Genomic DNA, 22,712 nt, shown 5'->3' on the forward strand with positions numbered 1-22,712 from the left:
AAGTTAGCATTGGACTCGAGCGAAGCAATTGTCTGCCCGTGGTCTGACACAGTCGCTTGGATTCGGTCTAGTTTGGCTTCAAGAGTTGAGATGGCAGACTTAAAGTCGGCAGAGAGAGCTCTACGGTGGTCTTCAAGGAGGCTAGCCATGTCCGCCATGTTGAGATCGTTGCTAGCTAGCTCGGGGCTATCGGTCCCGGCGGTTTTTTCTTTTTTGTTGCTTTTCGCCAATTTGGACGGCATACTATGGTGGCGTTGTGAGCGGAATAATATTAATGTTCACTTGAATGTAAGTTAAAGAAAAGTTATGGGCTTCAGAAAAGTTACAGCACAAAAGTTTGCGGGAGCAGAACTACGCACGTCTCTACTCCGTCATGCCCAACCGGAAGTGGGTTCAGCTATTGTTGATATTATCGGTCACAGAGGGTTTTATGACTGAGAGAACGCTGGCTTCTAAGCACCACAGACAGGTGATTCAGTGTCTCCAGATGTTGGGGCTATCTCCAGTGTTCCCAGAATGTTTACGTCAGCCCCCCAATATGTGGATTAACTCTCTGTAAGCTAGTTAAAAGGTCTATCGAGAGAGAGGCTGGTCAGAATTGATGTGGCAACCCACCGTGCAGTCAGAACCTCTGGCTGCTGTGACTTGTGATGTGAAATTCTCCGACATACTTGTAATAAAAAAACTACCAGTGTTTGACATCAAAGCTCCAACTCTCCTCGTGTCTCTCTGAGTCCTGACTCTCCAGTGCTGCAGAAGTTTCCCTTACATAACACGTACAATGTGAGTCAGCTTTAGTATTTATTAGTGAGTTCATAACTGAAAAGGCCATGAAGACGAGCTTGGCATGCATTCTTATTTTCATTCAGCTTTTTGAAGGTAGGAGAAATTCACATTTTATTTTCCTCTTTCAAAAACTGATACGTGTCTATCCTGACAGCTGACATCAACATGTAATGTTCATACAGTGTAATCTGTTTTTATTTACGGGGATGTTTCATCAGACCAGTTGTGTGGCTTTGTTTAGAGCCATGTTAGGTATTAACAGTAAAGACTAAACATCCTTGTTTCTTTAATATTTATGTTGTATACACATTCCTTACTAAACAATCATTAAAATAATCGTGTTGCTCGTATTAAGCTATAAGTATTACACTGAAGTTTGGTCAAGGAGGGTGAGAGATTGATAGACAAATGTTGAATCCTTTATTGTCTGGATTGTTATGCTTCGCCTACTTGTAGGGCGAAACCATTAAAGGGCCCAGAGTAACAGTTTCACGTGCAACCAAATCTGAAACATGAATAAAAATAAAAATTAGTCAAATAATATTTAGTTGGGACAGTTTTCACAGACAGATCACAGATTATGAAAGTTATAAAACTGTAGGATTTACAGTTTACCTTCAGGGATCAGACTTCCGAGGTTTTTATGACCGGTGGGAGAGTTACTGGAGCATGCATCGTCGCAACATCGACACACATCGTCAATGCCATCGACATTTATCCATTTGATGATTAGAATACAGAATTAAATCATTGTTTTCCTTTCGCTTTGAGTTGAGGGCATTTACACCCAAATCCAATGTTGAAATAACCATTTATTTGTATACATATATTCCATGGGCAGCGTCAACATTCTAAAATATTCTTAAAGCTTACATTTAGCACATTCCTCTCACATGTGTACGGTTTCAGTCAAAATGCTGAGGTAAGCATCACTGTTACATTGATCTGGCTGTATAGAGACAGCTTGGAAAATTCATTTTAGAAAGTATTTATCCTTATATTTACAGTAAACGTTAGACCTCGTTAAAAATATGTTTCCTTAATTAAGTAACTTGATTACTTAAGCAGCAAGAAATATTAACAATTTGAACCAGTTTTAGCTTATAAATACTTTTTAACATGAGCCTTTGTAAATGATACACTGACAAAACTTTTGCAATATTACAGTAAGGAGCAAGAATTCACAAAAAAGTAATAAAAGCACCTTGAATTTATATAATTGCAGGCCTTGTTGACGGGGCTGCTCTTCTGCGTTTCAGAGGTCGCTTTCAGCTGGCAAGTGATACAAATCTAATATAAGAGAGACCAAAGAAATGTCATTATACAACTTTGAAGCATTTCCAAACATGACAAAGCCATTCAGGTTATAGAAGTGGCGCACTGAGTTCCTTGTGTCCTGGGGAAACAGGAAGGCATCAGGCTGCAGCTGAAGAGAAGAAGATCTTGTTCTGGGATTGAAAAGTGCATTTGATCCTTCCTCTTTGGCATCATTGAAGCACCTGACGAAACAAATTACATTTGAATGCATTTTAATCCGTCCCCCAAAACAGGAGTGAATAGATTTGTTAAGCTAAAGTAACAACTCAGGACTTTGTAAACCATCAAATTGTACCTCTAAAACATATTGAATACCCTAGTAGAGGTCTGGCTACTTTATTATAATTCAGTCAGAAAACCCAATGGGCCTGGACACAAAGTTATGAGACCATGTTTATATCTTAATGCTCAGGTCATTATATTGCCAGTACCCCATGGTAACTCCCCTTTTAAAAAAGAGGCTACTCATGTACAAAGGCTTTGTTGCAGCAACTGAAGTTCAAATATAAACTGGCTGACCTCCAATACATCACCTTTATACAGCTGTTACAACTAAAGCAAATGACATCCCAGAAAATAAATGCCATGGTGTAGTACCGTTTTTAGCAGCAGACAAGCCCAAGAAAAGAAATGGAAGACCAATTGCAATTTTGAGTCCACTCCTAAATGTTAACCGTTATATGGAACACTTTTGCTCATTATGAAACAATTGTTTGCATTTCATTGTTTTTAGCTGTGAGCAGGTCATCAGTTTTCTTTGTGTATTGCAACATTAAAAAGCAAACAAATTAAAGTTTGAATCATTTATTATCTCTTGGGTCCATTGTTTCAGAAAGGTCAGATTCTGTTGGATAGCAGGGGCACAGCCACAGTAAGCGCAGCAGTTGGGAGGACTTCATCGAGTGCCGCTGTGTGGGTACTGTTCAGCACCGCTGCCTTCGACTGCAGGTGGGCCTCAGGAGAGGTTTTTTCTAGAAGTTCAGGAACTTCCTCAGCACCTTCATCGTGTCACCTTCAATGTGTTACTGTAAAAGGTGCATTCCAGAGTGCCATTTAAAAAAAGGGTTAAGACTTTTCACATTCAACCTTTTTCTGTTCCATTTTCGTCTTCTTAGTCTTTATTTTGCTCAGAAGCTAAAGTCAGAACGTCCACCTGGTTTTGGGTCGATGATGAATCAGGAAGCAGTCCTTTCCTCTGATCTTTGACAGAAAAACAATTCAACATAAAGATTTCATCATGGGCAATTTTAATTTAGAGATTGTTAAAGGCTTCAAATGAACAAAGAATAATTCAATACCGGTATTGACTTACCAACTCCGTTTATTCCACCCCTCCACTGGCTGCCATACATTGTAGATCTGCTGATTTTATCAAGAATGGAAGAAGACTCCTCTGCAGGTATGGGCCGGCTTTTATGTTTGGCTGGCAAGACCATCATCGGACCCACTCTGGCCTGATGTTCCCACACTAACACAAACCAGCATAATGCATGTTAATTCAGTTACCCAGCCATCATCATGTCTAAAACCTATGCCAAAACATGTCACAATTGATCATTATGACAACATCTGCACTGCAGCCAATATTCATCATACAAGTTTCTACAAGCTGCCCACCTGTACTGGCCTTCTGTCCGTTCCTCCAGAGGGGTTCCCGCTCTTCTGGCTTCACAAACCCTCGAGGCCTAAACTTGCTCGGGCTGCTGGGCTTACCGAGAGTTTGCTTAACTCCAATTGGTCTTTTGCATTGCCCACATAAGTAGTCATTACCATCAGCGGACCGCCATCTGATAAATAAAAAAAACATTCAGCACCAATACTTTGTTTTTTGTGTGTAATTTGACATATTTTAGACTGGATCTCACTTACCTTCCATTCACAAAAGTGCACGCCTTGTTTGTTGCATCTGCGTTATTTATTGGCACAGCATACAGGTGACATGTGATGTAGAGCTATGAGAAAAGCAGGTTTAGGGAAACATAATACATTTAATTTGAACGGCACACGTTAAAGACAAACGTCATCTCAAGATGCTTCACAAAGCTATAAGGAAAAAAAATAAAAAGATATCTAAAGGAGCATATGATTAAAAAAAAGGCAATATAAAAAATCAAAAAGGTTAAGAGCATAAAAAGGATTAAAAATAAATAAATAAAGTAAAGGACAGTCTGTAAAATGCGGTGTGGAACAGGTGGGTCTTGAGGCATATCCTAATAACTGTGAGTGATGCCGAGGTCCGTATGTCGTCTGGAAGCTGATTCCACAGACGTGGACCCAGGGAGGAGAACGCACGCTTTCCCATGGTGACCAGTGACCAACATGCACACACACAATCATGTTTAAGGCAATTTAATAGAGCCTCACCTCCCCTCTGTCCTCATTATAAAATCTGAAGGCATCAATGGACATGTGGAGCTTGTCATCCTGTGTCCTGGCTAAGAATTGAGACCTTGAGCCTGGAAGCTGAGAGTCAACAAAGCACCTATGATGAGGAAAAACAAAAACAGCAACACTAAATTAGGACTCATTGACTACTATAACCAGAGTCTACATTACCCACAATGCAACCCCACCGCTAACATTTCTAGTCATATAGAGAGGCGAAGTCCCTCCCTTTCCAGGAGGACCTCCATTGGACCTTATTTCGAAAAAAGTTATGCATTGGAGTCAATGGGGAGAGAAAGATTACTTTTCGATTCCGTTTGAATTGTGCCACGAATTACACATGATGTTTGTCATTTTAAAAGATAATTTTGCAAGTCAAAAAAATAAAAGTGTGTCGTAAAATGAGTAAAAAAACAAACACTTTGTGTAAAACCGCTCAATGAACTACCTCTCCCGTCCCGCACCAACACGGCCTTCACGTTGACACATTTAACTTCTTTCAGAAAGAGGCGAAAAGTATTAAAAGAGGTGAAAATCACTACAAGTCTGGGCATGTTGAGAGCTGTAAAGGGGAGTTACTCGGTTCCATAAGATCCAGCATGCGGGACCGGGATTCTTTTCATAGTGTTATATTCCAACAGTTTTACGACAAACTGACTTTTTACATGGAAATTATTTTTTAAAAATTGACAATCACCACATGTGTAATTCGTTGCACAATTGAAACGGGGTCGAAAGATAATCTTTTTCTCTCCAATACATAATTTTTCCGAAATAAGGTCCCATCGGTCGGAAGTAGATGGGCGGGACTTCGCCTCTCTATAGGCAAGTTCTGGAAGTAGTTCTTTAGAGTCAGAACTGCACAAATCTGACCTGTGCATTTGCCAATAGTGGTACAGAAAGGAAGCACTAGAATACCAAAGATTAAAAGCAAACTGCAGCAAGCCTTAGCTAACTTGAAGACGACACTAAAGGACTGATCTTTTATTAACCTGTCACTCGAGTCAGCATTGCTCGTGTCTGAATTAAACCACTTGAAGAGCCTTAGACATTACAACAGCTCCCTCTAGGGTCAGAAAAAGACTTTACTTTTTGCCATTTAGCAATTTGCAGCCTTACCCATTTTCAATGAAGGCATGCCTGGGGCTGGAGTGCATATCAGGGCTCAGTGTAGCCACGCAGCTGCTCACAAATACTCGGAGCCCAATGTGATGCCCAATTCTGACCGAGGCCTCGATGCTGATGGGCTCACCGAGATGAAACACATTAGAGCCTCTTTTGTACTGCCAGTCACCTGCACGCGGACAGAAAAAAGTACTAAGTGCAAATATAGACATGACAACTCATAATAACATGAGAAAATCATCAAACCCCACTTGTCATGATTCTCAAGTTAAACTGCAACATTTCCACTGCAGCCTGGGTCGACATGAAGGGGATCCAGGTAGGCATGAGTGAAGAACTGGACAAACTGTAATTCCTAAGAAACAGAAAACATGCATTTAAAAAGAGACAGACATCATTCAAAGATTTTTTACAATGTGAGCTTTAAAAACAAAAAGAGACAAAGACCTTTCGTAATGACATTCAATTGGAATTACAGCCTCCTCCATTCGAACAACACCATATGGAGAGGCCTCAGGAGAGTATATGAGCAGGTTTGTGTAGATCAGAGAGTCCTCAGTTACCTGTGGAGAGTAGACGTGTTTAAAACTAGAAGCTAATGAATCATATTTGAAATGAAATATATTTTTAAAGTTACCCAGTGTCTGGTGCCGCACTCCACAAGTCCAACAATGATACTGTACTCATCTGCTGAAGACGCTGTAGCTCTGCAGTACTGGTTGTTGGTCTCTACTCCAAGGCGTATCTCGTCACCATCAACAGGAGCTCCAACCGCAAACATGTCGGCTTTGATAACAATCTCCAAAGAGTCTGGATGACAGGTCACTCTGATGGTGTTCACCTGCTGCGGTTCCTCAGCCGGAGACTTCTGCTGCCCGAGTTCAGATCTGCCTGTGTTCGCAAGGCTCTGAAACGAAGCATCTTGTGTCGGCGGGAAAGCAAAAGAGGTGCTAACACAGAGTCCTACAAGGAGGATAACCTGAAAATGAAAGGCCTTCATCACTGAAACTGGTCGGCTGCTCTCTGTCTTCCTGACTGACTCACAGTAGGCCTATGGTTCAGGGTGAGCGGTGGAGCTTTTTAAACTAGCCAATCATTATCCTCATCAGAGCAGCACACCTGCGTCCAATCAGACACTCATCAGCTTAATTGGCTGCACACTCTGAACTCAAAACATGAGGCTGATTGAGAGAGAGGTGAAGGGCGTTTTCACATGTTTAAAATGTGCATATATATTTGCTTCATTGCTTGTTACTTTGGATTTTAAATAAACTGTTAGTGTTGCAGTTCATGAAAACCATGCAGGAAGCATTTTGACATCCCCCCCGGATCCTTAATTTGTACACATCACATTATTATTGTGTTCTATGGTGTCATTTTATTATGTTTTTAAACTATCATTCATGTTTTGTTGATCTGTACAGACTAAATGAAATAAAATCAAATACAAATGTAAAACTTGTGATTTTGAGCTACATAAATACAATTCGATCTGTGTTTGAAACATAAGACACATATACAAATCAATCCATGCAGTTCAAACAAAGAAAGTATTGAAAATGCCTTCAAATACTTAAAATCAAATGACTTACGAAATATAAAGTTCAAAACTATATTCTTAATTATCCATTTCAGATGTTCACCCTGTACTGTTGCCTAAATATTTTTATGTTATTTTAGATTGATCCATTTTGTTTTTTCTGTTCATACTTTTTAGTTTCTTTCGGTCCAGAGGGCCGTTATTGGAGGTGTTAGAGTTGAAAGGGGGAGACAGAGGGGAGGACATGCCAGAAATGTTCGGCTGGTTCAGGATTCAAACTGGTTTACTAGGCAGCGGTGGCTGCATATGGGCTTCCAGCTCGAACCACTGACATATCAGGCGAACCCATTCTTATCAAGGGTTATTGACCTTACCTCTTTCACTCTTTCCTATTATTATCTCCTTTATATTTGGACACATTGTATTGTCTTGTATGTGAATAGCACTTTTTTTGGTGCGCTCAAAACACAACCCAAGCTTTAAAAATATATATTTATTATTATTTATGAGAGCTTCTGAATCGGACTGTGCCGGCGTACATGTTTACAGGACACTAACTTATAATATATATCCACCCTGACTGTGAGAACGCTGGCTTCTAAGCACCACAGACAGGTGATTCAGTGTCTCCAGATGTTGGGGCTATCTCCAGTGTTCCCAGGATGTTTACGTCAGCCCCCCAATATGTGGATTAACACTGTAAGCTAGTTAAAAGGTCTATCGAGAGAGAGCGAGGCTCGTCAGAATTGATGTGGCAACCCAACGTGCAGTCCGAACCTCTGGCTGCTGTGACTCGTGATGTGAAATTCTCCGGCCGATACTTGTAATAAACTACCATTGTTTGACATCAAAGCTCCAACTCTCCTCGTGTCTCTCTGAGTCCTGACTCTCCATTGCTGCAGAAGTTTCCCTTACAAGTAGGCCTACAATGTGAGAGTCAGCTTTAGTATTTATTAGTCAGTTCATGACTGAAAAGGCCATGAAGACGAGCTTGGCATGCATTCTTATTTTCATTCAGCTTTTTGAAGGTAAGAGAAATTCACATTTTATATTCCTCTTTCAAAAACTGATACGTGTCTATCCTGACAGCTGACATCAACATGTAATGTTCATACAGTGTAATCTGTTTTTATTTACGGGGATGTTTCATCAGACCAGTTGTGTGGCTTTGTTTAGAGCCATGTTAAGTATTAACAGTAAAGACTAAACATCCTTGTTTCTTTAATGTTTAATACACATTCCTTACTAAACAATCATTAAAATAATCGTGTTGCTCGTATTAAGCTCTAAGTATTACGCTAAAGTTTGGTCAGGGAGAGGGAGAGATTGATAGACAAATGTTGAATCCTTTATTGTCTGGATTGTTATGCTTCGCCTACTTGTAGGGCAAAACCATCAAAGGGCCCAGAGTTACAGTTTCATGTGCCGCTAAATCTGAAACATGAATAAAAATGAAAGTGAGAGTCAAATAATATTTAGTTTGGACAGTTTTCACAGACAGATCACAGATTATGAAAGTTATAAAACTGTAGGATTTACAGTTTACCTTCAGGGATCAGACTTCCGAGGTTTGTATGACCGGTGGGAGAGTTGCTGGAGCATGCATCGTCGCAACATCGACACATATCATCACTGCCATCGACATTTATCCATCTGATGATTAGAATACAGAATTAAATCATTGTTTTCCTTTCGCTTTGAGTTGAGGGCATCTACACCCAAATCCAATGTTGAAATAACCATTTATTTGTATACATATATTCCATGGGCAGCGTCAACATTCTAAAATATTCTTAAAGCTTACATTTAGCACATTCCTCTCACATGTGTACGGTTTCAGTCAAAATGCTGAGGTAAGCATCACTGTTACATTGATCTGGCTGTACAGAGACAGCATGGAAAATTCCTTTTAGAAAGTATTTATCCTTATATTTACAGTAAACATTAGACCTCATTAAAAATATGTTTCCTTAATTAAGTAACTTGATTACTTAAGCGGCAAGAAATATTAATAGCAACAATTTGAAACAGTTTTAGCTTATAAATACTTTTTAACATGAGCCTTTGTAAATGATACACTGAAACCTTTTGCAATATTACAGTAAGGAGCAACAATTCACAAAATAAGTAAAAGCACCTTAAATTTATATAATTGCAGGCCTTCTTGACGGGGCTGCTCTTCTGCATTTCAGAGGTCGCTTTCAGCTGGCAAGTGATACAAATCTAATATAAGAGAGACCAAAGAAATGTCATTATACAACTTTGAAGCATTTCCAAACATGACAGTCATTCAGGTTATAGAAGTGGCTCACTGAGTTCCTTGTGTCCTGGGGAAACAGGAAGGCATCGAGCTGCAGCTGAAGAGTATAAGATCTTGTTCTGGGATTGAAAAGTGCATGTGATCCTTCCTCTTTGGCATCATTGAAGCACCTGACTAAACAAATTACATTTGAATGCATTTTAATCCGTCCCCCAAAACAGGAGTGGATAGATTTGCAAGCTAAAGTAACAACTCAGGACTTTGTAAACCATCAAATTGTACCTCTAAAACATATTGACTACTCTAGTAGAGGTCTGGCTACTTTATTAGAATTCAGTCTCCAGTCAGAAAACCCAATGGGCCTGGACACAAAGTTATGAGACCATGTTTATATCTTAATGTTCAGGTCATTATATTGCCAGGACCCCATGGTAACTCCCCTTTTAAAAAAGAGGCTACTCATGTACAAAGGCTTTGTTGCAGTAACTGAAGTTCAAATATAAACTGGCTGACCTCCAATAAATCACCTTTATACAGCTGTTACAACTAAAGCAAATGACACCCCAGAAAATAAATGCCATGGTGTAGTAACGTTTTTAGCAGCAGACAAGCCCAAGAAAAAAGACATGGAAGACCAATTGCAATTTTGAGTCCACTCCTAAATGTTTACAGTTATATGGAACACTTTTGCTAATTAGAAAACAATTGTGTGCATTTAATTGTTTTTAGCTGTGAGCAGCTCATCAGTTTTCTTTGTGTATTGCAACATTAAAAAGCAAACAAATTAAAGTTTGAATCATTTATTATCTCTTGGGTCCATTGTTTCAGAAAGGTCAGATTCTGTTGGATAGCGGGGGCACAGCCACAGTAACCGCAGCAGTTGGGAGGACTTCACCGAGTGCCGCTGTGTGGGTACTGTTCAGCACCGCTGCCTTCGACTGCAGGTGGGCCTCAGGAGAGGTTTTTTCTAGAAGTTCAGGAACTTCCTCAGCATCTTCATCTGTAGTCGCAGAATAAATGTGTTACTGTAAAAGGTGCTTTCCAGAGTGCCATTTAAAAAAGGGTTAAGACTTTTCACATTTAACCTTTGTCTGTTCCATTTTTGTCTTCTTCATCTTTATTCTGCTCAGAAGCTAAAGTCAGAACGTCCACCTGGTTTTGGGTCGATGATGAATCAGGAAGCAGTCCTTTCCTCTGATCTTTGACAGAAAAACCATTCAACATTAAGATTTCATCATGGGCAATTTTAATTTAGAGATTGTTAAAGGCTTCAAATGAACAAAGAATAAATCAATACCGGTATTGACCTACCAACTCTGTTTATTCCACCCCTCCACTGGCTGCCATACATTGTATGTCTGCTGATTTTATCAAGAATGGAAGAACGCTCCTCTGCAGGTATGGGCTGGCTCTTCTGCTTGGCTGGCAAGACCATCATCGGACCCACTCTAGCCTGATGTTCCCACACTAACACAAACCGGCATTATGCATGTTAATTCAGTTACCCAGCCATCATCATGTCTAAAACCTATGCCAAAACATGTCACAATTGATCATTATGACAACATCTGCAGCCAATATTCATCATACAAGTTTCTACAAGCTCCCCACCTGTACTGGTCTTCTGTCCGCTCCTCCAGAGGGGTTCACGCTCTTCTGGCTTCACAAACCCTCGAGGCCTAAACTTGCTCGGGCTGCTGGGCTTACTGGGAGTTTGCTCAACTCCAACTGGTCTTTTGCATTGCCCACATAAGTAGTCATTACCATCAGCGGACCGCCATCTGATAAATAAAAAAAACATTCAGCACCAATACTTGTGTAATTTGACATATTTTAGACTGGATCTCACTTACCTTCCATTCACAAAAGTGCACGCCTTGTTTGGTGCATCTGCGTTATTTATTGGCACAGCATACAGGTGACATGTGATGTAGAGCTATGAGAAAAGCAGGTGTAGGGAAACATAATACATTTGATTTATACAGCACACTTTAAAGACAAACCTCATCTCAAGATGCTTCACAAAGGGAAAAATAAGTAAAAAGATATCTAAGGAGCATATTGGATAAAAAAAAAAAAGCAATATAAAAAATAAAAGGTTAAGAGCATAAAAAGTTTTTAAAATAAATAAATAAAGTAAAGGACAATCTGTAAAATGCAGTGTGGAACAGGTGGGTTTTGAGGCATATCCTAATAATTGTGAGTGATGCCGAGGTCCGTATGTTCTCTGGAAGCTGATTCCACAGACGTGGACCCAGGGAGGAGAACGCACGCTTTCCCATGGTGACCAGTGACCAACATGCACACACACAATCATGTTTAAGGCAATTGAATAGAGCCTCACCTCCCCTCTGTCCTCATTATAAAATCTGAAGGCATCAATGGACATGTGGAGCTTGTCATCCTGTGTCCTGGCTAAGAATTGAGACCTTGAGCCTGGAAGCTGAGAGTCAACAAAGCACCTATGATGAGGAAAAACAAAAAGAGCAACACTAAATTAGCACTCATTGACTACTATAACCAGAGTCCACATTACCCACAATGCAACTCCACCGCTAACATTTCTAGTCATATAGAGAGGCGAAGTCCCTCCCTTTCCGGGAGGACCTCCATGGGACCTTATTTCGAAAAAAGTTATGCATTGGAGTCAATGGGGAGAGAAAGATTACCTTTCGATTCCGTTTGAATTGTGCCACGAATTACACATATGATGTTTGTCATTTTAAAAAGATAATTTTGCAAGTCAAAAAAATAAAAGTGTCGTAAAATGAGTAAAAAAAACAAACACTTTGTGTAAAACCGCTCAATGAACTACCTCTCCCGTCCCGCACCAACACCAAGACGGCCTTCACGTTGACACATTTCACTTCTTCCAGAAAGAGGCGAAAAGTATTAAAAGAGGTGAAAATCAGTCCAAGACTGGGCATGTTGAGAGCTGTACACACACAAGGGGAGTTAGTCGCTTCCTAAGAGCCAGCATGCGGGAGCGGGATTAGTCTTTCTAGTTGTGCATTTCTCATTGTGTTATAGTTCAACAGTTTTACAAAAAACTGACTTTTGTGACGTGGAAATGATTTTTTAAAATTGACAATCATCATATCTGTAATTCGTTGCACAATTGAAACGGGGTCGAAAGATAATCTTTCTCTCTCCATTGACTTCAATACATAACTTTTCCAAAATAAGGTCCCATGGGTCGGAAGTAGATGGGCGGGACTTCGCCTCTCTATAGGAAAGTTCTGGAAGTAGTTCTTTACAGTGAGAACTGCACAAATCTGACCTGTGCATTTGCCAATAGTGGCACAGAAATGAAGAACTAGAATACCAAAGATTAAAAGCAAACTGGTGTAAGCCTTAGCTAACGGCTAACTTGAAGACGACACTAAAGGACTGATCTTTTATTAACCCGTCACTCGATTCAGCATTGCTTGTGTCTGAATTAAACCACTTGAAGAGCCTTACACATTAAAACAGCTCCGTCTAGGGTCAGAAAAACACTTTACTTTTTGCCATTTAGCAATTTGCAGCCTTACCCATTTTCAATGAAGGCATGCCTGGGGCTGGAGTGCATGTCAGGGCTCAGTGTAGCCACGCAGCTGCTCACAAATACTCGGAGCCCAATGTGATGCCCAATTCTGACCGAGGCCTCGATGCTGATGGGCTCACCGAGATGAAACACATTAGAGCCTCTTTTGTACTGCCAGTCACCTGCACGCGGACAGAAAAAAGTACTCAGTGCAAATAGAGACATGACAACTCATAACAACATGAGAAAATCATCAAACCCCACTTGTCATGATTCTCAAGTTAAACTGCAACATTTCCACTGCAGCCTGGGTCGACATGAAGGGGATCCAGGTAGGCATGAGTGAAGAACTGGACAAACTGTAATTCCTAAGAAACAGAAACATGCATTTAAAAAAAAAAAAGACAGACATCATTCAAAGATGTTTACAATGTGAGCTTTAAAAACAAAAAAGAGACAAAGACCTTTCGTAATGACATTCAATTGGAATTACAGCCTCCTCCATTCGAACAACACCATATGGAGAGGCCTCAGGAGAGTATATGAGCAGGTTTGTGTAGATCAGAGAGTCCTCAGTTACCTGTGGAGAGTAGACGTGTTTAAAACTAGAAGCTAATGAATCATATTTGAAATGAAATATATTTGAAAGTTACCCAGTGTCTGGTGCCGCACTCCACAAGTCCGACACTGATACTGTACTCATCTGCTGAAGACGCTGTAGCTCTGCAGTACTGGTTGTTGGTCTCTACTCCAAGGCGTATCTCGTCACCATCAACAGGAGCTCCAACCGCAAACATGTCGGCTTTGATAACAATCTCCAAAGAGTCTGGATGACAGGTCACTCTGATGGTGTTCACCTGCTGCGGTTCCTCAGCCGGAGACTTCTGCTGCTGCTGCCTGAGTTCTGACCTGCCTGTGTTCGCAAGGCTCTGAACCGAAGCATCTTGTGTGTAACGTGTGGGCGGGAAAGCAAAAGAGGTGCTAACACAGAGTCCTAGGATAACCTGAAAATGAAAGGCCTCCATAACTGAAACTGGTCGGCTGCTCTCTGTCTTCCTGACTGACTCACAGTAGGCCTATGGTTCAGGGTGAGCGGTGGAGCTTTTTAAACTCTAGCCGATCATTATCCTCATCAGAGGAGCACACCTGCGTCCAATGAGACACTCATCAGGTTAATTGGCTGCACACTCTGAACTCAAAACATGAGGCTGATTGAGAGAGAGGTGAAGAGTAAATCAAGAAATGAAGCAAAAAAGCTGATCTTCAAATTCCTCAAAAGCACTGGTCTGAGGACAAGGATTTAGTAGGGGAACATAGTGCTGCGTATCAGGGCTGTGAAGTGCAGAAAAAGGCCAAGGAGGTGCAGAGATTCAAAGTGCAAAATAAAGTCTCATATGCTGAAGCAACAGAAAAGGTTTCACTAAACATAGCTAGGAAATCCCAAGTAGCATCAAGTATTTTCTCTTCAAAAGATTTTCCCAAACTCCCACAGGCAAAGGAAAGCCCCACAAAGTGTTCACATAAGTGTGTGATAGGAGAGGATGCATTGATTGTTAATAAGTACAAGTTTGTGGCCTTTATTGGAAAAGTGGTGAATGTTGCGTTACAACAGACAAAAAAGAGGTCAAGACTGAAAACAATAGTGGAGGCAGCAGGTGAATTTTTGGGGATAAAGGATATAACCGTTGAAATGATACATGAAATGCTAGCCACCAATAATGATGATTCACAGATTGAGTAGATGAATGGTTTTTCTCATTCTGCAATGGAATGCTAGAAGCCTTATTGCAAATGGACAAGAATTCAAGACCTATATATATCAGTTAAAAGAAAAACCAGACGTTATTTGTATTCAAGAAACATGGCTGAAGACTCATTTGGACTTCATAATTGGGGGATATACTGCTATAAGACAAGATAGAAATGATGGCCAGGGAGGGGGATGTGCAATCTTTATCAGAGAAGTCATGTCTTATAGTAAGCTAACTTTTAAGAACAGTCATGATTTAGAAATAGTGGGTGTAGAAGTTTGGATTAATAAAAGGAAAATTAGTGTCCTGAATTTTTATAATCCATGTAATAAACTCAGAATAGAGGAATTACACAGTCTTTGCCAAGGAAATGAAATAATATGGTGTGGTGATTTTAATGCACATAATACAATGTGGGGAGGGAGATCAACAGATTACAACGGACAGGTGGTGGAGGATTTAATGGAGGCAAAGGAATTAGTTTGTTTAAATAATGGGCAAGGTACAAGGATCAATTTTAGAGATGGAACAGAGTCTGCGATCGACCTAACTCTTGTAACAAGTGAATTAGCTTCTGGTAGCAGTTGGGAAGTATTGACAAATAACAGTATTGGGAGTGATCATCTTCCAATTATAATCAAGTTTGATATAAATCATGTGGTTGAGCTAGATGGTATCATGAGATGGACTTTTTCTAAAGCAAATTGGGAGATGTTTGCTAAATTGTGCGATAATGAATTGGATCAGATTGATATGGCAGAAAGTATTGATGAAATAAATGAGCAATTTACTTCAAATATAATTAAAAGCGCTAATCAAACTATTGGGAATAAAACTGGGAAACTTGGTAAATGTGTTAAGATGGTACCGTGGTGGAACAAAGACTGTAATGATGCAATCCGAAACAAAATCAGGCTGTTTGGAAAGCTAAGGAAGACACATTCATTACATAATTTATTAGAATATAAAAAGGCACAGGCTCAGGTAAGGAACATTGTTAAAAGAGCAAAAAGTGAGTGTTGGAGAGGATTCTGTTCAAGTATTGGGAGAACTACACCATTAGATAAAGTATGGGGAATGATTAAGAAGATGAGGGGAATAAGACATCAGAGTAACCTGCCAGTATTAGAGATTGGAGGGGAAGTTGCCACTGGTGCTTTGGAGAAGGAAGATATTCTAGCTGAAAATGTTGTCAAAGTTCATTCTTCGGAAAATTTGACAGAAGAAGGTAAGATCAGGAGGCAGGAAGTGTTAGATGAGCATCCTAATGTATATGAAGAAAGACATTCGTCGCAGAGTGTTGTAAATATACCTTTCTCTATTCAAGAGTTGAGAAGAGCATTAAGTAAGTGTAAAATGACTGCTCCTGGGAAAGATAATGTATGTTATATAATGTTGACCAAATTAAGTGATTTTGCATTAGGAAAGCTGCTGGAGATGTACAATAAGATCTGGGAGAAAGGGAAGCTGCCAATAATATGGAAAGAGTCAGTCATTATTCCTATTAGGAAACCTGGGAAAGATCCAACCAGTCCAGGCAGTTATAGACAGTGGTGTAGTCTACGTGATACGCAGGTATACGCCGTATACCCACTAGAAAATGCCAGTGATTTCCGTATGCCCTCTTAAAAATGAGCGATGATACGTAACAACATCATTTTGTGACTTCGCTTTCACGCTTTCGCCCCCTTCTGTGTTAATACTTTTGGACGTCTGGGGCTTCCGTCGCCTTTGGCCTGTTGCTAAGTAACAGCAACACAATTTGTTCGGCTCTGACAAACCCCACGTTTCTCTAACGTTATCAGAATTTGATCCTTCCATCATTCAAGTTCGCGGAGCGCTAAACAGGAAGCAAACATGAAACGAAAACAGACGAAAATATTTTAATGTTTTCCGAAGTTTTCCCCTATTACCACTACAGAAGAAGAGCCAGGTCAGGCGGCTGTCCTAAAGGTGACAGAGAACGAGCCCGGCGCTACAGCAAATTTACCCGGTAAGTGGAATAGGCATGGTTATCATTAACGTAACAGTAGCTGGAATGTAAGAACAGGCATCCTTGGTTAGAGTGGAGGGACAGAAAGTTAGGTAAATGTCAGCACACATGCAAAGGAAAGCTGATCTAAACAACAGAAATTCATAAAGTCAATGACTATGCAAATGAGAGTTAATTCATGGTCATGTTAAAAGTGCATTTAAAACATTTGCACCATTACATTACTATATGTTAGTTATCAGTAGTTGTCAAATAATTAGCTATTGAAAAAGTGGAAGATTTTTCTCCTTTTATCTGCTTTTCATGCATTTGTTAGCCATGATGTAAATATTGTAAGCAGTTTATTAAATACTTTTGAGTAAATCTTGGCTCTTTTCTGCAGATATTATTGGTAAAAACTTGTATTATTCTAATTAATCATGGTTTTGTTTATTTCCAGGTTGTGCTCTTTGCAGCGCTACAAAATCAACAGGTGTCCTCACAGAACAACGAGTCTATGTCTGAGGATTGGGTGCACTTTAAGATCCAGTCCTCAGATTCAAGCAGATCAACATCTCTGGCCTCTTTGAGAAACAAGATTAGACGACATGAGACGTCCAGAGCACACAAAATAGCCCAGGAGCTCAGGGAGAAGGGTGGACAGGATTTAGTTGGAAATTTGGTGAGAGCTGTGTCAGAGACAGTGTTTGCAGTAGGCCATATTGAGATTTTGATAAAAATGTCGATTAATTGTTCAACCCTAGAAGATAAGTGGGCTTTTCCCATCATTGTTCATTCTTTTATTTTTTTATTGTTAATGTCTCTGGCAGTTAAAAGTCACATAAAAATGCTTATAATACATTGACATGTTGATAACACATAACCAGTCTCAAGACTAGTCTATGCATTACTAAGTGTGATGGTGTTCATGAGGTGTTGCTTCGAGACAGGATGAATACAATTATTACAGTATACCCACTACAAAAAAGTAGACTACACCACTGGTTATAGACCTATAGCTCTGACATCACACTTGTGTAAAGTTATGGAAAGAATGATAACAGAAAGGCTAACATACTACATTGAGAAAAATGAACTAATGACTCCTTATCAGAGTGGGTTTAGAAGAGGGCGGAGTACTTTAGATCCACTGCTGTGCCTGGAGTCTGAAGTCAGGAAAGCCCAAGCGAACAAGGAGTGTGTTGTAGCTGTATTCTTTGATGTGGAAAAAGCTTACGATATGATGTGGAAGGAAGGATTATTAATAAAACTGGACATTATGGGTCTGGGAGGTAATGTATATAATTGGATTAGGGATTTTTTGTTTGGCCGTGCCATCAGAGTCCAAGTTGGCAAGTCATATTCTCGAAGGCATGAAGTTGAAAATGGGACCCCGCAGGGGACTGTCATCAGTCCTCTTTTATTTTCTATCATGATCAATGATATATATACACAAGTAGGATCTGATATTGGTAAGTCACTTTTTGCAGATGATGGAGCTATTTGGAAAAGGGGCAAAAATGTAAAATATATTGTAGCTAAGATTCAGGAAGCCATTAGGGAAATTGAAAGCTGGTCTCTGACATGGGGGTTTAGATTGTCGGTGGAAAAAACTGAAACTTTATTTTTTACGAGGAAAAGGATAGGTGAGGAGATTAGGTTAAAACTTTATGGACAAGATCTAAAGAAAGTGAAGACATTTACATTTCTGGGAATATGGTTGGACGAGAGAGTCACATGGAGTACTCACATTGATAAAGTCGTAGATAAATGTAAAAGGGTTTTAAATGTTATGAGGTGCTTGGCAGGCACTAAGGGGGGAGCTGATAAAGCTGCTTTGAGGAACGTATACACAGCCTTAATTAGATCATCCATAGAATACGGACTAATAGTGTATGGGTCAGCTGCATACTCTTCTCTTCAAAAATTAGATAGAGTCCAGGCACAAGCACTAAGGATATGCTGTTGGGCAGTAAGATCTACACCAGTGTCGGCACTTCAGGTAGAGGTCGGAGAAGTACCTATTTCTTTGAGGAGAAAGCAGTTAATTGTTCATTACTGGGCAAATCTACAGGGTCATAAAGATACTCACCCTACTAAACAAACTGTACAAACAAGTTGGGAAAGTAACAAAATAAAAAAAGAAAGTTTTTGTTTTTGTGTTTCGGAAATATGTAAGGAATTCAAAGTTAAGGAATGGAATATTAGTCCGACGGTGTTGTTATCAGCTGTTCCACCATGGTTGCTACCTCAACCTATAGTAGATTTATCATTATTGAAACAGTTACATTCAATGAAAAACAAAATCAATGTACAGGCTTATGTGAACACTGTTCTACATGAACAATATGGGCACTTTATAAAAATATTTACTGATGGATCCAAAAATCCAGAAAATGGTCTAACGAGTTGTGCATTTTATGTTCCTGAGTTAAAAGTCAAAGTGGGAAAGCGTACAAGTGATCACATTGCAGTATATACAGTAGAGATGATGGCTATCTCTCTAGCACTTCAGTGGGTAGAGGAAATAAAGCCAATGCGAGTGGTCATTTGCTCTGACTCCAGTGCAGCTCTGGAGAGTATAAACAACTTCTCTTCAGAATGTCGTCAGGATATTTTACATGAAATTTTACAAAGCATGTTTAGGTTAGTTCATCTGGGAATTGTTGTTCAATTTGTGTGGGTTCCAGCGCATGTGGGCATTAGAGGGAATGAAGTAGTGGATCAACTGGCAAAATGTGGTTTGAAAGCAAACGAGATTGATATTATGGTACCCATCAGTAGAGCAGAAGTCAAATCTTTTACTAAAGTGGTTATCAAGCAACAATGGCAAAAACTATGGGACAGTAACACCAAAGGAAGACATTTATATCAGATACAAAGGGAAGTAGGAACAGGAAGCACTTGGGGGAGTAGTAGAAGAGAGCAGAGCATCAACAGCAGGATAAAATTGGGACACTCTGGACTAAACTCATCACTGCATCTGATTGGAAAACATCCAAATGGCAATTGTGATGGTTGCCAACAACCAGAGACAATACACCATGTATTTTTTAGCTGCCCGGACTATAACAGACAAAGATTCATTCTGAAAACTGCACTGGAACAACTCAACATCAAGGAAATAGATTTCAAGGCAATATTTGAAAGTAAATCAAGAAATGAAGCAAACAAGCTGATCTTCAAATTCCTCAAAAGCACTGGTCTGAGGACAAGGATTTAGTATGAACATTTAATAACTAAACAGTAGGTGGCGATATATGCTCCAAGTGGAAGCGATTCGCCATTAAATAAAAGAAGAAGAAGAAGAAGAAGAAGAAGAAGAAGAGAGGTGAAGGGCGTTTTCACATGTTTAAAATGTACATATATTTGCTTCATTGCTTGTTACTTTGGATTTTAAATAAAACGTTACTGTTGCAGTTCATGAAAACCATGCAGGAAGCATTTTGACATCCCCCTGGATCCTTAATTTGTACACATCACATTATTATTGTGGTCTATGGTGTCATTTTATTATGTTTTTAAACTATCATTCATGTAATACAAAATGTAAAACTTGTGATTTTGAGCTACATAAATACAATTTGATCTGTGTTTGAAACATAAGACACATATACAAATCAATCCATGCAGTTCAAACAAAGAAAGTATTGAAAATGCCTCCAAATACTTAAAATCAAATGACTTACGAAATATAAAGTTCAAAACTATATTCTTAATGATCCATTTCAGATGTTCACCCTGTACTGTTGCCTAAATATTTTATGTTATTTTAGATTGATCCATTTTGGTTTTTTCTGTTCATACTTTTTCGTTTTTTCCGGTCCAGAGGGCCGTTATTGGAAATGTTCGAGTTGAAAGGGGGAGACAGAGGGGAGGACATGCCATAAAAGTTTGGCTGGTTCAGGATTCAAACTGGTTTACTAGGCAGCGGTGGCTGCATATGGGCTTCCAGCTCTAACCACTGACATATCACGCGAACCATCAATCAATGTTTATTTATATAGCCCAATATCACAAATGTTACATTTGTCTCAGTGGACTTCACAGTTTGTACAGAATATCAGTATGACAATACGACACCCTCTGTCCTTAGACCCTCACATCGTACAAGGAAAAACTTCGAGAGAAAACCTACAGTTTAAAGGGAAAAATGGGAGAAACCTCAGGGAGAGCAACAGAGGAGGGATCCCTCTCCCAGGACGGACAGGCGTGCAATAGATGCCGTGTGTAAATTGAAAAGATAATACATTTGCAACATAGGTAGTCCAAATGTTTGGAAATGCATGTGTGTATAATAGGAAGATGAATCCACGAGTATATCCATCCAGGACTTATGATCCAGGACCACAGCCACGACTCGCAATCCAGGACTCGCAATCCATGACCCAGGACCGCAGGATCATCCATGACTCCGGATCCCGGCGTATATAGACACCAAAAAGAAAGAAATTTGGGGAAGCTGGGTTAATCGGAACATGAGAGTACACAGGTATAGACAGAGAGAAGGAAGAAGTAAGATGTCCCCCGACAAACTAAGCCTATATCAGCAAAACTAGGGGCTGAATCTAATCAGCCCTAACCATAAGCTTTATCAAAAAGGAAGGTCTTAAGCGCACTCTTAAAAACGGATGGGGTGTCTGCCGCCCGAACACAAACTGGAAGCTGATTCCACAAAAGTGGAGCTTGATAAGAAAAGGCTCTGGCTCCCATTGTACTTTTAGAGACTCTAGGGACAACCAACAACCCTGCATTCTTGGAACGCAATGCCCTAGTAGGACAGTAGGGTATAATGAGTTCTTTAAGGTAAGATGGCGCCTGCCCATTAAGGGCTTTGTAGGCGAGAAGAAGAATTTTAAATTCTATCCTTTGTTCTATAGGGAGCCAGTGTAAGGCAGCCAGAACAGGAGTAATGTGGTCCCTTTTCCTAACTCTGGTTAGTAAACGAGCTGCAGCATTTTGAATCAGCTGAAGCGACTTGACTGACTTCTTGGTACACCCTGATAATAAGGAATTACAATAATCCAGCCTTGAAGTAACAAATGCTTGGACTAGTTTCTCTGCATCGTTTTGAGACAAGATATGCCTGATTTTTGCAATGTTACGTAGATGGAAGTAGGCGGTCCTTGAAATTGATTTTATGTGGGTGTTAAAGGATAAATCCTGATCAAATATAACACCAAGATTCCTTACAGTCTCACTGGAGGCCAAATTAATGCCATCCATAGTTAGTATATCTTTAGATAATTTGTTTCGTAGATTCTTCGGGCCAAGTACAATAACTTCAGTTTCGTGTTTAACATAAAAAAATATAAGGTCATCCACGTTTTTAAGTCCTTGAGGCAGTCTTGAATTTTATTTAGATGATTAATTTCATCAGGCTTGATTGATAAATATAGTTGAGTATCATCCGCATAACAATGAAAATTTACAGAATTATTCCTTATAATATTGCCTAACGGAAGCATATATAGTGTGAACAAAATAGGTCCAAGCACTGAGCCCTGTGGCACTCCATGGCTAACTTTGGTTTGCATGGAAGATTCATCGTTGACACGTACAAACTGAGAGCGTTCAGATAGATAGGACCTAAACCAGCCTAAAGCAGTTCCCTGTATGCCAACTAAGTGCTCTAGTCTTTGCAATAGGATATCATGGTCGATAGTATCAAATGCAGCACTAAGATCGAGCAAGACAAGAATAGAGACAAGTCCCTTGTCTGAGGCTATTAGAATGTCATTTGTGACTTTAACCAGAGCTGTCTCTGTGCTATGTTGTGTTCTAAAGCCAGACTGAAAATCTTCAAATAAATCATAGTTTTTTAAGTAATCACGCAGCTGTTTTGCGACTGCTTTCTCAAGAATTTTTGAGAGGAACGGAAGATTAGAAATAGGTCTATAGTTTGATAAAACCTCTGGATCGAGGTTGTGCTTTTTAAGAAGCGGTTTTATCACTGCTACTTTGAATGATTGTGGAACATAGCCTGATAATAAAGACATATTCATAATATTTAATAAAGAAGTGCTAATTAATGGAAAAACTTCTTTTAA

The 22,712-nt window shown here is 39.7% G+C and overlaps 2 protein-coding genes across 2 annotated transcripts; both read right to left on the bottom strand.

Annotated features, from left to right (window-relative positions):
- Positions 1–2,891: 2,891 nt before the first annotated feature.
- Positions 2,892–6,084, bottom strand: LOC307016128 (zona pellucida sperm-binding protein 3-like). Its single transcript, XM_079645165.1, has 6 exons — positions 6,061–6,084; positions 5,608–5,968; positions 3,973–4,615; positions 3,721–3,890; positions 3,416–3,571; positions 2,892–3,303 (listed from the first exon to the last, which is right to left on the bottom strand). Exons 2-3 carry the CDS (start codon positions 5,823–5,825, stop codon positions 4,453–4,455), a joined length of 381 nt encoding a protein of 126 aa, XP_079501291.1. The 5' UTR covers positions 5,826–5,968; positions 6,061–6,084; the 3' UTR covers positions 2,892–3,303; positions 3,416–3,571; positions 3,721–3,890; positions 3,973–4,452.
- Positions 6,085–9,717: 3,633 nt separating this feature from the next.
- On the bottom strand, positions 9,718–10,933 carry LOC307017044 (uncharacterized protein). The gene is made up of 3 exons (XM_079646477.1): positions 10,725–10,933; positions 10,499–10,612; positions 9,718–10,413 (listed from the first exon to the last, which is right to left on the bottom strand). Exons 1-3 carry the CDS (start codon positions 10,849–10,851, stop codon positions 10,247–10,249), a joined length of 408 nt encoding a protein of 135 aa, XP_079502603.1. The 5' UTR covers positions 10,852–10,933; the 3' UTR covers positions 9,718–10,246.
- Positions 10,934–22,712: the final 11,779 nt, after the last annotated feature.

This window comes from Notothenia rossii (assembly GCF_949606895.1).
Source record: "Notothenia rossii genome assembly, chromosome: 8".
Classification (NCBI taxonomy): Eukaryota; Metazoa; Chordata; class Actinopteri; order Perciformes; family Nototheniidae; genus Notothenia; species Notothenia rossii.

Bases quoted from the DNA above. Each gene is read 5' to 3' on its own strand.
- LOC307016128 (XM_079645165.1), bottom strand. From the start codon at position 5,825: ATGTCTATATTTGCACTTAGTACTTTTTTCTGTCCGCGTGCAGGTGAC. The intron at 4,616-5,607 runs GTAAGGCTGCAA...GTCCTAATTTAG, and splicing joins CATGCCTTCATTGAAAATGG to TGTTGCTGTTTTTGTTTTTC.
- LOC307017044 (XM_079646477.1), bottom strand. From the start codon at position 10,851: ATGATGGTCTTGCCAGCCAAGCAGAAGAGCCAGCCCATACCTGCAGAG. The intron at 10,613-10,724 runs GTAGGTCAATAC...TTTCTGTCAAAG, and splicing joins GGGTGGAATAAACAGAGTTG to ATCAGAGGAAAGGACTGCTT. The intron at 10,414-10,498 runs GTTAAATGTGAA...CTGCGACTACAG, and splicing joins CAAAAATGGAACAGACAAAG to ATGAAGATGCTGAGGAAGTT.